The following is a 16,659-nucleotide window of genomic DNA, read 5'->3' on the forward strand; positions in this document are numbered from 1 at the left end:
GCACTGAAAGCCCACAATTCATCTAATCACTCGTACAACTACAGTACTAATATAAATTCACTTCTACCAACAACTACATAAACCCTACTGTAGAACTCTTGAGGAACACATTTACCAAAAGTTTCTGCATTAGCTTTCTGCAACAGCTGAATAAAGCTGAATTAAGCTGTCACTCTCATTCAAAAACCTTGATTTCCAAAATGCCAACTTTACCAGAAAAGTAAAAACCTTCTAAATGTTGAATGGAAGGTAAGGTAAACATTTTATTACATGTGACTTTACTGCAATTCTGTTTTCTTCATCATGAGTTTGATATAAAATCATTAATCCAAAGCCTTAAATTAGCAATCAACTGTAAAACAACAATAACAGATCACAAGCCAGCTTAGTGTCACTATATAATAGAACAGAACAGAATCAACAGTTTCTGAATAATATGCTTGCTCTCAGAAAGGACCTTTATCACACACTGAAACAAGGAAGGGAGAGTGAACACACGAGAGACAGCGAGAGCGACAGACAGAGAGACAGAGAGAGGTGGGGAAAACAGAGGGACATAACACCGTGGCCTCCCGGTGTCTCTGCGTTCCAGGAGAACACACTCGCTCTCACACCCACACGGGCCGACGCCTAGGCTCAGCTCAAAGTGCGCCGTGCCTTGATTAGGCATGACAATGAGCTGCTGCTTCCAAAAATATGCCGCGCGTTCCGGAGCAGCGTGGCCATGCATGAATAAACATGATCTGTAATGGAGCTGAATGAGAATGAGGCGCTTGTTTTTTTTTAAAAGCTGATCCACCAAGAACAGTCTCAAACAACCTATCCCCCCAACCCACCCTGCACTCCAACCTCCCTCCAAAAAGCAAGAAGTCACCCAGCCACAGAGTGCAGGCTTGCTTTCAACACACCTCTGAATAATGGGGGGACTCTGTTTCACTGCTTTGAGGCTGTTGGCTAAACACTAGACCTCAGTGAAATGAATTAGCCCTACATCTGTGCCACCCTGTTGCTGCTAAAAACACTTTTTTATATATTTTTTTTTATAAGAGTAGTGGTCACAGCAGTTATACTATTATATTATGTCTTTGTGCAACACTGGCTAAGAGAGACAAGCCTGCTATTTTTAAGCACATGGCCCTGTTTTGTTGGTGTTTAACCTTATCGTGTTATACCCTGCATTTATGTTTATGATTGTTTTTTTATTGCTTCTGTCCTTGATTCAGTTAATTTTCTGTTTTTTTTTATTTAGTTTGTGTTTCCTTGTTTGCTTATTTTGCTTGTTGGTAAGTCTTCTTGTTAGTATTTCTTGTAAGTCTTGTAAGTCTTCTTGTTAGTACTCTTGTTAGTATAGTTTTTGTTTTTTCAGTCATTTTTTAGTGTTTGTTCTTTGTTTGTGCCTGACTTAAAATCCTGACATTTAAATCCAGCCTTCAACGTGTTACAACACCAGTGGGTTTCAGATGTTTCTACGCTGTTTTGTGAAAAGCTGGTTATCCTGGTCAGCACTATAAATACACTTTAGTAAAAGTATTTTATCCTGATATTTACAGACTACAGATCTAGAGATCATTGTGAACAGAAAGTGCCAAAAACATGCTGTCAAATAAGTGAAAAGGCAAAACAATTTGAACCAAAAATGACTAATTTAAGTCACATTGAGTTATGTTGGTATGTCTGCTGGGGTGTTAAAAATGTTCAGTGTTTTCTATAAGCATTTTCAAACAGTCATCTTGTTTTTTAGTTCACACAATAGTAAAAAAAAAAACAAGCAGGCAACTGTGTTTGATATTCAGCCTTTATCCAAATATGTATCTATCCATCAGGAGGTTGACCAGTTTGAGCTTGGTGGTTTAGCTGTTCTACTAGCCAACTGTAAACTGTCTGATCTAGCTGTTCATATTGAGGGACAAGCATGTGAAGGCTGGTCAACAAGGCTTGTTTCCAAATGAATATGAACTGATTCTGTGGTTTTATACACTGATATATACCAGATGTTCATTGTATTTAAGAGCTTATATGATATATTGACCAGAAGAGGCCGTGGACCCCAGTACGACTAGCAAGTGCATTGCAGAAACTAATAGGAAGCCAAATAAAAATAGGGAAAAATAGTAAAGTACACAAAATTCAGTTTTTTAAAAAGTTTGATTTTGCTGTTACAAAGTTATCGACTATACTGGCCCATCTGTAATAAATACAGTCATTAGACTCCATTACTTGAGAGCTAAATTGGCCTTGGAGCTGCAGGGCTCCAAACTAAAAAAAAACAAACTTCAGACACCAAACACTATTTTGGCTGACAGGCTGCATCTGGTGTACGGGGAAACATTGTGCAAATGTGATTTTTGGCTGAACTACTGCTTTAAGGGATGCGATACAGAAGGGAGCCAGCTCTCTTACTGTTGGTGTCTGTGTCATCGCTGACACCCTTAGGAGGAGCGTGGCCGGCGTAGCCGACGGCAGTTCTGTACATTCGATCTGGATTACGTATTCTCTTCAGTCCTACAGGGGGCACAGCGGGGAAGGAAGAGTGAGGGGAGGGTTGCTACGTACACACACACACATACACACACACACAGTGCACACAGAAGGCTTTACTTTTTTCTATATGGAAGAAGGAAAATGGTTGATTCATGCTTGTAGAAGTCTTTGATTCTAGGTTTAAAGGCCTAGAATGGAAATTTCGAGGGCAATTTAAAGTGTCACCTGTTTACAAACATAAAAACATGCATGCATGACCTAGCTTTGACAACACCCTCAAAATCTGTATAGTACATCTAAAGAAGTTGAGAGGATCTGCTTACAAAACATTAAGCCCCAGTTAGTGCTGTGCGATATGACGATAAATATCGTGAGGACGATAGAAAAGTATCTACCGTGCTAGTTACCTTCTATCGTCCCTATCATTTCTACACTAATTCCATCAATTATTCATGCAAATATATAAAGAAGGCTACAATGAAATGTATTGGTGTGGTCACTTTGCATAAACTCGGTTTATATAAGTGATAATAAAATAATCTTCGCAAAAAAAGCTTCATAATGTGGTTTTGCGACATGATGCTGCTTTATGTTATTTGATGGACACGCGCGGACACGCCGGTTTGCGACATGCTTTACGTTATTAAACTCATGAGAGCTGAACAATGGAGACGCATTGTTCTTTAGAAAAAAATAACGACTGCATCTACCTCATCTGTTTTATTTGAAACATATATATTGCTGCACTAAAAGGTAGTAATTCTCATTTGTGAAAGTTTGGTTTAATGTCACTTTGAAATAAAGTTGGAAAAAAGTAAGCAATGCTATTGATATATTTTTTGAAGAATAAACATTAAATGACTACTTAAATGTGATATATCACGATATATATAATTATCGTGATATATAAAATAAAATTCCATATCATGATATATGATTTTTTCCATATCGCACAGCACTAGCCCCAGTACATCATTCAGCACCTGAGGAAGTTTGATAAAATAACAACTTGATAATTACTAGGAATTACCATACTATGTATGGTACGCAATCAGTTATTTGTTAGCTTTGGTGCTAAGTGCATCTGTCAGAACATAGAACATACCATACACAGCAGTGTAGGAGCAGCTCCCAATCAAAACTGTACTCTAATTGCTCAACTGGCTCAGTGTTTGAGTTCTCCTCCATGTTGTTTCCATGTTGCAGACTGGACAAGGTGGAGTCACATGATTACATACACTGCCTGGCCAAAAAAAAACAGTCGGCACCAAAACAAAGGTCACACTCTAATATTTGGTTGGACCGCCCTTAGCTTTGATCGTGGCATGCATTCACTGTGGCATTTTTTCTATAAGCTTCTGCAATGTCACAAGATTTATTTGAATCCAGTGTTACATTCATTTTTCAAGATGCGTTGGTGATGGTAGAGTCTGACCACTGCACAAAGTCTTCTCCAGCACATCCCAAAGATTCTCAATGAGGTTAAGGTCTGGACTCTGTGGTGAACTCTCTCAATCCATGTGTGAAAATGATGATCTCATGCTCCCTGAACCCTGAACTCTTTCACAATTCCAGACCCATGAATCCTGTCATTGTCATCTTGGAATTATGGCCGTGCCATCAGGAAAGAAAAAATAAATCCATTGATGGAAGAACCTGGTCTATATTCATTATATTCAGGTAGTCAGCTGACCTCATTTTTTCAAACCCAACATATTACATTGGTTACAGGTTCCAAATGTTGGTTTAGATAATTTTTTGATAGATTGCCCGGACAAGTGTTTAACATAAAACAAGTCATCTCAGTCCAGCTTAACTTAAGCACAAAAAAACAACAGAATCAACACACCACCCTTGGTTGGCAGCCAATGTGCAGAAGTGTTCAAACTTTCAATTGAACAGCATTACTAGACGCCACTCTGAATACTAACAGCTTGATATCTTTCCATATGAACACATTTACACACTGTTTGGAATGGACGCTTTATTCTTTGCTCTTAGAAATTGCTTGGGAGAGATTCTGCTCCACCACGCTTCACTGCAAAGTATTTTAATATACTTATGCATCCCACACAAATGAAACATGATGTTATGTGTGTAACACAATGTTACTCAATACTGGCTTCCTGAGAACTATGTTCACACAGCAGGTAAAGGCTTCTCAAATCTGAGTGGACACCAGAAGTGGCCAATAACATAATATTTTATTGCATCTTGATATATGTTTTTTATTGTATCAACAATCACACATCTTAAAACATTTTAAAGATATCATCAGTGCTTTGAGAACACTGACCCAACAGCATGCTCAATTTATTGGATTAACTTCAGTACATTTTGAGTACTGAAGTCTCTGTACACAGTATGAAACTACATTTGAATTGTTGTCCTTCAGAATCTGTCACTACATTCAGCTACATTGCTACATTCTGTTTGCAATCTAATGTTTTGTGATAAATATTATAATATAATATTTTTGCCATATAGACCAGCCCTATTTCTTTTTAATGTAAGCTATATCCCATATTTGTCTTAACTGCTCATGTTCCTAAACTGACGTGGATGTGCAAAAGGGCATCGCTTCAAGTGAAGTTTCAGTTTCATCTCCTCCAGCTGCACAGAAGTCATCAAGGGTTCCAGTCTCTAACACCAGGAATTAACTTAAGCTTGCTGTGAAATGACACATTATTCATTTATTTTCTTTGAACAATGTTTTAAAGCTTCTTCTTCTTTTTTTGACTCACTCTTTACACTACTACTAAAAATCTTCCTCACTGCTATTGTCCATTTTCCTCTCTCATCAACAATTTTTTACCTGGATTGATGTAAATGTCACATGAACTCCATGTCACATTCCAACATATCAAACATGTATCCAAATCAGAACTGAATTATTAGATTCAGTGTGTTTTATGGCGTCCAAACTGCCACACAGATAACACATCTGTGTCACATGCGATGGAAAATATCAGGTTTGCACCACTTTTACCAGCTGTGTGACTGTAGCCAAACTAAGCAGTATGTAGCCTTATTTGAAGTCTTATTTAAAAAGGAATGAAAAGGCATTTTTCAGCAATAATTGTTCTGAATGGATAAGTTATAAGCTACAAGCTTTAAGCAGAGTCGGAGTACATTCAGTTCTAATGCATGGACAACAAAGCACGTCTAGATATAAACATCTAATCAGTTTTGCAAAGCCTGAAGGTTAAAAGATCAACTGGAACTTGATGTTTCTGCTCCTTGACGTTAATGCAGCTATTTGAATTGTACCACACTGCACAGTCAAATGGATTTCACTCCATCATCAACCTATTACATATGCATGGGGATTAATGATCAGTTGGCAAACAGCGATACATCAGACCTCCAACGAGAAAACTAGACTATTCCTAATGGAGCAGCTGCTAAAAAACTTCAAAAAACATACCTGCAATGTATTACTTTGCAAAACAAAATCTTTCAGAGCTACTTTTTTGAGGATTATGGTGAAATATTGCGAAAAGCAATATAAGGAATAAATGTACCAGAACAAGGTTCTTTAGATTGAGCTATCAATGCTACAAACATGCCCCTCTTAAAAATCTTTCAAATGCTCCTTTTCTTAATACCCTCTACAAAACTATTTAAAAAGGTTTTACATCAATTAAAGCTCAAGCTCCACCAAACAACCATGCTGTACCTAATTTTATATTTAACAGTGCAGGTGCACATTGCTGAGGCACATGAAAGTCTTCAAAGATTCCTGACCAATCTAGTTCTGAAAATCACCGTCCAACAAAACTTTATAGGCAATTTGAGACACAGACAGATTGTAGCCTGTGGGTATTTTGTACAATTCTCTTTCCTGGCACTCCATTCTGCCTCTTTTGTTTGCCTATCTGGTCACCGCTGAACACACTATTCAATTTCTTACACGCTGGCCCTCTAACAGCGACGGCCAGAGCAGACGCTCTGCTGGATCCGCTCTACTGCGCCCTCTCCCTCCGGTTGCCTGAATCAATCCATGAAATCAGTTCTTTAACACAGGGCTCTCAGAGGCAGGTGAAGAGAGAGAGAGAGAGAGAGAGAGAGAGAGAGAAAGAGAGAGAGGGAGAGAGAGAGAGAGAGGGAGAGATAGGGAGAGATAGAAAGAGAGAGAGAGAGAGAGGGAGAGAAGCCATCTTTTAATCCATAGCAGCCTCACTAAATTCAATTAGCTGAACAAAATTGCATAGCTGATTCACCCAGCACAATCTGAGGGGCAGCTCCAGTTATATCAGAGAGATGAGAAGCTGATAAGTTTTGCTATCAACAACGGCCGCTGTTTGTCAAGCCAGCGCTGATCAAATTCCCCGCGGAGTTCATTTTTACACCACAGCAATTGCCTTAAGATTTCACCCCCCTGATATTCGGAGGGATGTGACTTTGATGTGTGGAAGATATATGGGTTAAGCGGCATCATTTCCAGCACAGGGGAAGCTAGCAGTATGTATGTGCATGTCTGTGTGTGTGTGTGTGTGTGTGTGTGTGTGTGTGTGTGTGTGTGTGTGTGTGTGTGTGTGTGCTAGTGTGTGTGTATGTAGTGCATTTTGTAGAAAGAGTCACATTATAGTGATATTTTACCAAAATAAGGAGTCCAAAAACAACTATGTTTTTTCCTATTGAGGTGATTATCAGTCTGGAAATAGGAATATGTGTTTAGAGGTAGAATTAGGACAGTACTACTCTGGATAGAGACACATTTAAATATATTGTTTAGCACAAAGATCCCTAGACCTATTTACACCTGTTCATATTGATTATATCTGAATAATATAAATGCAAGTGTAACCGCACTCATTACATTTTTAAAACAGATTCCAATACAAGCACTTGATCATTTAATGCATCTTGAGTATCATGAATTAAATCTGAATTAGGCCAAGCCACATAAAATGCTACTGTAAACACACTCAAGATTTATTTAAAACAGCTACAAATCCAATCACTCAAACCTCTTCAATAGGTGGTCATATTTGAGCCAGAGGAGACACATTTGAGCCAGATGTTATATTGCAAGCATTGAATGTGAATGTGATTTATGCTGGAGTAGCTAGTCTCTTTGCATGGACAATTTTAGCCAGATGCTGCCGGTCACAATTATTACCACCCACTGCACTGTCTGCTGTGCGTGGTAATAGCTCTGATAATATATTTTTGTTTCACACATGACATAGTATGATGATATAGTAACGTTAAATTCCAGAACATTGTTGGAACAGAAATTTATCTCATCCCTCTGGCACCCACTGGCATCAGACCTCACTCGAACTTGTTATAATTTACACCACCCAGTCCTAAGCATGCTGGCCACAGGATATTTACAAGTTAACACCTCCCAACTTATACAGATGTGGGTTATTTCAAGCCATCCCCTGAGGTGAGTATCCAATAAGTTAAGGCATGTCAGGGTAAATAATTTATAGTATTTATTTGTCCATCATAAAAAATAACCATTGACCATGCATAGAAAGATTTAAGACTTCAAATAGACACTTTTACAAAAAAAAAAAAACACTATTTCAGAAGTATAGATCTGCAGTCATATATCTATAACTATAACATTGCTGTGGTATGCATTTTAATATACACGCAATGAAACACAATTTATTTAACCTTTAATGTGGGTAATGTGTCCTGTGTTATTTTGTTGTGTTGCAATTATTCAGTCTTGCTGTGTTATGTAAATGGATGCCTGACTCATCCAAACTCCTTTAAGGAACATCTGTGATTGGTCAGGATGTTGTTCTGAGCTCACAGTAAAACTGGAGGGAGGTGGAACGATACCATCTGTTCTCTTTTTCTCGATTCTCATTTACCCTTCAAAATGTTAAATATCAGGCAATATTTATACCAATGTATTTTTTTTATTAAAAAACTACTAAGGTTTTTAAATTACTTGTTTCAATTTGAGATTTATTAATCTACCTAAAATATACAAATTAATACCTAAGAAATACAGCTAATAGCATAACATTTCCATTACATGACTAAATGGGATTCCTTCTTTCTTTGCCCTCTAATATCTCATCCAGCCTTATTGGCTCAAAACCTGATACACGTCAATACACACCAATATGAGCTCATTTACATTTCACATGTTATAACTTAAGGACTGATTATCACAATAATGATTAAGGAATTATATATTGTGCAGCTTTACTGCAGCACATGGAAAAGGACATGTGCTGGACAGTAACAATAACAGAACTGACAGGCCGGATGCAGAGCAAAAGGCACGATAAGTCATAGGAAATGATGTAGAGTCTTTTCAGCCATGATACATCCCAGAACACAGCTCTAAAAACATCTAAGGGATGAAGGGGAATGCTGTACAAGCACATCCTTGCATGTAACCTGCCACTGCTGGCAAGAACCACTAGAGAATACACTTCCTGTGTGAGAAAAAGAGCCGGACTGCGAGATACAGGAAACTCAACGAGAGCAAAAGACTGATGGATATAAATGCGTGACACAGTTTCCGACTGCGAGGGTCAAAAGAGGTCTCTGCCGCTATATGGCAGCTTTCCGAAAGTAAAAATAGCACGGTATCCTACTGTTCCTCGACGTTCCTTAAGCTACATTAACATGACACATTTTCCCACAGGCGCATACAGCAGCGACACGAAAAGTACCATTATCCAGGTTGAGCACCAGATAAATGAATAGGTGTCACCAGAGTCATTGGTCATTCGCCGAAAGTTATTTTTTTTCCCTCCTCTAACTGTTTCTGGCCGACTCAGCCTTCAGCACTTGGCCAGCCTTTTCAACACACTCAAGCCTCAAGCCTTGACAATGAGGCTTGCCATGTAGTAAACAGCCTAGGGCTAAGAGAACTAAACAAATGTGCCTCTTTCTGTCTGTCTCGGCAGTATGCCACTAAATGCAGTGGACACGCAATATATGAAGAAGACAAACCTCCACCAGCCTGCACAACACAACACAAAATCGTCACTTTGACAGAATTAGAATACAAGCTGAGTTATCTATCCTTCTGTATACCAGATGGATGATTCATTTCAGCAGCTCGATACCACCTCCTGGTGGTGCTTCCATACACAGGCTGCCTGTGGCACTTCAAAAAACAGCTGATTGAAGCACTAAATGCTGACAAAATGTAAGTTGTATTGTGCACTAGCTTCATTCCTTGCTTATCTGAATAGAAATACAACAAACACACGTCACGTCATTCTTACTCTGCTCCAGCACTTTAAATAAACTCTTCTTTTCAGCATTCACTCTTATTTCATGTGGGCATTACCTTTTTTCATTTAAACTCAAATAAAATCATATAACCTATGTCATCTATATATCAGAAAGAGTGTACATGTGAACTTTCTCCTATTTTGAAACACGTGGATCATGCTAATTTGTCTCCATCTCGTGGCTGTTTCAATCAAACACCATTAAGCATTAAGGTTTGTCAGTTAAGGTCCCAGTATTCTTTTTCAGTCTACAGTTATTCACACAAACAAGCAAGAACAGCTTTAAGTTCAGGTGTTCTCTTGAGTTTTGTTACCTATTGATATGTGCTAACTACTTAGGTTGACGTCACTGCACATTTTTTTAATGTGCTTTTAATGGTAATAGTTAACTCTTAGTTTTCCTCTGGTGCTGGTGCATTATACAATTTGAGCTTGATGTTAAAATTAGTTTAAGCTTTACAAAAGTGTAAATTGCATTTTTTTAACTCAATTACCTTATATTCACTCTGAGCCTGACCTATAAATGTACACTATAAGAGCACAGATTGACAAAGAGCTCAAACATTAAGAGAACACCAGATAAGTAAAAAAAAAAGCTATTTATAGCCACAAACTATAAACCAATATAAGCCAGCAAAATAAAATAAAAAAACACCCACTTTTTAGTTAGGTAGGTATATAGTTTTATCTTTTTCGGTATCTTTATCTTAAAAAAGACTACAAAGCAAGTTCAAGCAGTTTAGCTAAGGCTAAGTAGGTAATATAACCAGCTTACATTACATATAAATATGTAAGCTAGGTAAATATATAAATATAAGATAGAGCTAAACAATCCATAAACGCTAAAAAGGTTTTAAAAGAAGTTTCAATGCTAATTAAAGCATACACTGACGTAAATTAAGATCACTAACGTTACTAAATTAAGCTAAGCTAAGCTAATTAACCTATACTTACACTAAGTTATAAGTATTAAGCGATTGTTTACACTAAATCCCAATTTAAACTCGCTTTAAAATCCGTTCTAGCGCTCTAAGCAGATTAAAACACGACTCAGTGTTTTCAGTGCTCACTTCTAATGCTGTTATTTATCACATTAATCTGTTCTTACGTGCAATTACATCGTTTTAAGCGTGTTTTATATGTTAAATATGTTTATAAATTAGCGTTACCTTTCATTTTGCTGCCTTTAGTGGAATTCCAGCGGAGGAGAGGGGAGAGCGGCGGCGGCGCGCGTGCACAACACCAATCGTCGTTCTCGCGCTGTAACCCTAAGCAACGGCTCGCAGGCGCTGCTCGCGACAAACTGCTGATATAGTTTTCGGAACAGCGAAAAAAAATATTTAAAAAATATATTTATATATTTTTTTGGAAAAACTCAAAATAGCAGCTCCTCTGCTGGTTAGCTCGAACAGTCGTGAGTTTTTATGGGTGGTAAAAAAGAAAATAATAAAATAATAGCTTAATAATAAATCAATCACGTTTGCTTTTTTAGAGTATATTCTCGCGTTTGAAACATACACACACTTACACGTATACACACATATATAGCTGTATATATAGATATATATAAATATAAATATATACACACACTATATATATAAACACACACTAACACATACACACACACACACAGTTTATCGCCTTTCTTTTTTCTTATCACTTTGATTATACAATATAGGCTCAGTTTAAAGATTAAAATGATACAAAATAAATAGAAATTAATATAAAAACAAGAGAAAATAGAAAAAGAAATAGAAAGGAAGAGGAAGGAAGGAAGGATTAGCTAGCCTTAGCTATCGGTGTGAAGGAATCCCACTTCACATCATTAGCAAGGGAGAGAGAGAGAAAAAAAGAGAGAGAGTAAGAGAGAGAGAGAGAGAGAAGCCCTAGCTCCCTTTCTAGCTTATTTGGGCTGCTTATGAGCTCAGCTCCTAGTTAGGATTGAAAACATTGCCGTCCCCCTCTATCGAAGCGAATAGCCAGTTAGCTAATATACAAAAATTAAAGCCAAGACCCCCTAAAAGCCTAAAAACGACCCCCTTTTAAAGCCCCCCAGCTCACTAGCCTGGCTAACTAACTAACTGCCATACAGGCGGGCTAGCTGGAGCTGGGTTTGTACTCTCTCTCATCAGCTATTTCGTGATAAACATGAGATGGAGAGAGAGAGAGTGAGAGTAAGAGAGAGAGAGGGAGAGAGAGAGAGAGAGAGAGAGAGAAGGAGGGGGTAAAAATGTCTCTGGTTCCGGTGTCACTCGCGCTCGCGCTCCGTCCCTGCTTTCATCCGGACCGCTGGGGCTCGCGGAACGGGATGCGCTCAAAAAGAAGTCTCCAAAAACCCGCAGAATAACAATAATAATCCTGTTATTTCTCTCTTACCTTCCGGCTTGTTTTCGGCAGCCATTTCCCCTCCGCGCGCCACATCCTCCTCCTCCTCCTCCTCGCGACCGGGAAGGGGGGGTGATGGGAGAGAGAGAGAGAGAGAGAGAGAGGGGGGGGGGGGGGGGGAGTACACGCGCGTGCACGGTGGTGAGGGCAAGTGGAGGATGGAGATAAGGGGGGAGGAAGGGTAGGTAGGTGAAAGAGAGAGAGATAGAGAGAGAGCGAGAGAGAGAGAGAGAGAGAGAGAGAGAGAAAGATAGAGAATGAGAGAGATAGAGATATGGGGGGTTGTAGTATACAAAAATTAGATTACGATTTAGATCTGCTTATTAGCAGAAAAAAAATACATATAATACCTTCTTTTTTTTTAAAGTGCAACAAATGTCGAAATGTTGCAACGATACTATATTGACTATACAAAACATCAGAGTGTATATTTATGGTACAACAGTATTTGGGTTGCAGCAAATGGTCATTTTTGCATTTTTTCCCAATTAGTCAATTCAATAAGTCGATTCGATTAGTCGATTCAAATAGTTGATTTGAACAGTCAATGTTTATTTCCGCTTTCATCTCAAAATAATGACATTTGAAATATAACACAAAGCGTGCACTGTGCTAAGGACAAGTGGACGATGGAAATAAGGAGGTAAGAGAGAGAGAGTCAATTCGATTAGTCAGTTCAATTAGTCAATTCAGATAGTCAATTGTATTAATCAATTCGATTTGTCAATTTTATGCCTCCTTTCAGCAGAGCTTCTGTCAATTATGACAACTAATCACTGCAGGCCTACACAGTATACAATATTTCACAATTTCTCCTCTTATGAATATGTGAAATGTCTCTGTTCTCATTAAGAATTGTTGCCTTTTTTATTCCAAAACAGGATTAAATAAATGTACAAAGTATGATAACCGTTTGTTTTCATACCATGATACACCTAACAACAGTCTATCACTGCAAATATAAATAAAGACAAGTGTGTTTGTGTTTAAAGGTAGCTTTTGTGAATTTGTGAAGTGTATTAACTACCTCCTCAGACCACTTACTTTACCTATGCAAGGACATATAACATATAGCACATGAACCTTATGCTGCTTAATAGAAAGAGAGAGCAAGAGAATGGAGAGAGATTTTTTTACACTTTTTTTAGACACTTAATGAACTAGCACTGATTCTTCTCAGCGTCTGTATAAGTAAAGCGTCAGTTACTGTACTGCAGAGTCTCTAAATTGTAGCTCTGCCACAGAATGTCCTTGAGTATGGTCAGCAGCTCTACAAAAAGAAATGATGTGGATCTGGATCTGTGGAGGCTGGGCTGCTGAGCGCTGTTCAGTGCTGAAGCAGGATGGTGCTGAAAGGACAGCTCCACTTCTCCACTGCTATCCGTTCACACTCAGCCAGAGCTGCCCCTCTCCACCACTTTCTTTCACTCTGTCACAGTAATTCCTCCAATAATGTTTTCTACCTATTCATGTTTTTTCTCATACTCATAAAAAGCATGAAATAATGAATGCAATATTTAAATGCAACATATATATATATAGAGAGAGAGAGCTCTAACTGTAAATTGACCTTATTGACCCTATCAACCTGGTTGTCACATCCACCCATAGCTGGTAGTCAATAAAGTAGAACAGCCAAACTGGCCTCTCTCTGTGGATAGGATGACCTTCCCTCATCACCCCTCATGACCTGAAGTAACAAAAGTAAAAATATTGTTCTCCTACAAGCACATTCATTCATCCCTCCAAAGATCTACCAATAGCACCAGTTCAATAATATGCTAGAACATGCTAGCTTTCATTTTCCCAATACTGGAGGTATCATGTGAAGTCTACACTGCTGCATAATAACTGGTAATGAAAGTCCCTGGGACGAAATTGAACACATCGAATGAGAGACAAAAAAATTGGGAGGTGTGGGCCAATCCCGATATTTTATATGTTATACGTCTGCAGATTCCAAAACATTTTTCTTAATAATAAAAACATTTTATATACATTTAATAGATATTGGTATTAAATCATATTCAACAGACTTTCTAAATGTTGAAAAGTACTTAAATGATCATCAAATATCATCATAATCATGTTTTAAGAAGAATATTCTGCTTTATGATAATACTATATAAGTAAATGTCCCTTATGATCAATTTACAGTACCAGTCAAAAGTTTGGACACACCTACAAAAATCATTGTGCATTGTAGATAAATACAAAAGTCATCCAAACTACGAATAAAAATATATGCAATTATTTACTAAACAAAAAAGTGTTTAACAAAAATTATGCAAGTTAACAGCACCGCAAATAGAGCCCCCTAAATGCTTTACAGAGTATTTTGGTTAGTTAAACACTTTAACAATACTTTTATGTTACGTCATAGTATGGATGACCTCAGTGTTCATTTGCCATGTTGGAAAAAAAAAAAAATAAAAACACTGAAAAGAAGGTGTGAGAAGGTGTGATCAGACATTTGGATGGTATTGTACATTATGAGAGAAAATGTTTCCGTAATGGTGATAAGATTTTGAACAGATATTTCAATATACCATTTACAGCACCTGTCGCTGACTGATAATCATTACAGGGCATGTTTCATGGACATATTCATTCATTTCATGAAGACAAAAAATAAGAACTGTATTGTGATATACATTTTGGCCATATTATCCAGCTATAACATCCCATAATATCTGGCACACTGGTCTGAATGACTTATAAGCTCCTGTCCTGTGCGACCATATGTCCCACACTTCTTTCTACTGCTTCCTCTCTCTGTCTCTCTCTCTCTCTCTCTCTAATCCTGTTAAAGGGTGTGAGATGCCCGGTGAGAGCTGGAAAAAGAACAAGTCTACCTACTCCTTCCCATGTGTTAGCACAGCCTAATTCAAACAGCAGCCCATAACCAGAGCTGCTAATATGCTGTGACATTTGTAATGTGCAATTCTGGTGGAGGAGGGATACAGGAGTACTCCTGAAATCACAGCGAATTCAATTGGTTCAGGGAAATAACGCTGAGCTGTTCTCGGGAGTTTTCTTCAACTCGAAATGATAATGTATGACAATATGATGTATGGGAAAGGGCCGCGAAATTCCGAACCTTGTAATGTTGACTCAGCTTCTGTCTCTACAGGGAAAAGTGTTGAAACAAGGTGCTGTTATTACAGAGGAACCTTTCTGGGTATTTCACAAAATCCCTATTGAATACAGAAGAGAGTGCACAGACTTCAAAAGTATACAGTACATCCAAAAGTATCCAGATACACCATATACAGTTATTAGTGTGATTGCAGTAAGCAATCACAGTACTGTTCATCTTAAGTCTTATTATTGTACCATAGCAACACTTTAGCAACCACAGAGCAACACCTTAGCAACACTATAGCAACACCTTAAATCCATCTAAAACCACTTAGCAACATCTTATCAACCACCACAGATAGCATAGCAACACCTTAGCAACCACTTAGCAACATCTTAGCAACAGCCATAAATCAGCACTGCTATCACACTCACAGTTTCTGCAAGAACTGCAGTCTAGTTACAATAGTTATCTTAAGGCGCACCCAATGCTGACACAGGCATTACATTTTTACACATCAAAATCAGAATCAGAATAAAGTGTCAGCCAGAGGGGTATAAACCCCCCAGCACTGGGCTATAACACATGGAATTGCATTCTGTGTAGTGATAGACCATCTTCCAATACCTGTGGGATGAGTTAGAGCGCCAGATCCAATCACTGAACATCAGCACCTCACCTCACCTCACCTTCCTGAAGCTCTACTTGATAACATCAATCAAATCCTTGTAGCAATGTCTCCCAACATCCAGTGGAAAGCATTCCCTGAGGAGTAGATGCTGTTCGTAAAGCAAGGGGGAAAGAAACAAAACATTCACTTCGGATGGATAGATGGATGAGCAGGTGTCTCCAAGGTTTTGAACATATACTGTAGAGCGATCAACTCAATGACATAGTTTAACAATGCTCACTTTCATTCTTTTTATTCAATCACAGATCACAAATAAATAAAATAAACAAAACATGTATGATTAGATCTGCATTTCTAATCAGTATACAATGATATTTTATTCATGTCATTCCATAGGCACATTTATGCTGTTTGTTTTTGCAGCTGGACAGGCTACACTAATAAGAGCCTGGAGAACATTAAACCAAGTGCTATAGATGTAATACTGGTAAAATATACCATTAAAGAACACAGCATTGGATTGTTTGTAAAATCAATCAATCACAATCAATCTTGCTTTTTAAAGTAGTGTTATGTCTATCTATATTGTACTGGTATTTCTTGCTCCTGGGTTCCCCCTACAGAATGAAAGTGCTTTCAAACTTAAGACCACCCCAAAGGACACACTTTTCTGCACAAGCTGGTAAATAAAAAACTGTCACTAAAAGCAAAAAAAAAAGCATGTGGACTGAGGCCATAGAGTAATATTAAAGGTATGTACACAAATATGACTTTCGTTCCACAATATTTTGCAGTTCTCAAGAACTCTGTACTGTCTGCTTGTCCAAAGTTACATAGTGCAGTTAGCAGCATGGACC

The 16,659-nt window shown here is 38.1% G+C and overlaps 1 protein-coding gene across 10 annotated transcripts in view; it reads right to left on the reverse strand.

Annotated features, from left to right (window-relative positions):
* Window positions 1–12,187, reverse strand: part of camta1b (calmodulin binding transcription activator 1b) — a 467,764-nt gene extending 455,577 nt beyond the window's left edge. For 8 of the 10 annotated variants that reach the window (XM_022682295.2, XM_022682296.2, XM_022682297.2 and 5 more), the window contains exons 1-2: window positions 12,081–12,146; window positions 2,401–2,502 (exon numbers count right to left, since the gene is read on the reverse strand). In XM_022682295.2, coding sequence (XP_022538016.2) covers window positions 2,401–2,502; window positions 12,081–12,105 — 127 coding nt within the window. In that variant the 5' untranslated portion in view covers window positions 12,106–12,146. Of the gene's footprint in view, window positions 1–2,400; window positions 2,503–10,873; window positions 11,480–12,080 lie in introns of those variants that run through there. The other 2 variants (XM_022682294.2, XM_015606376.3) reach the window with 2 other exon arrangements.
* Between the last annotated feature and the right edge of the window lie 4,472 nt (window positions 12,188–16,659).

Source organism: Astyanax mexicanus, chromosome 24 (genome assembly GCF_023375975.1).
Source record: "Astyanax mexicanus isolate ESR-SI-001 chromosome 24, AstMex3_surface, whole genome shotgun sequence".
Lineage (NCBI taxonomy): Eukaryota > Metazoa > Chordata > Actinopteri > Characiformes > Acestrorhamphidae > Astyanax > Astyanax mexicanus.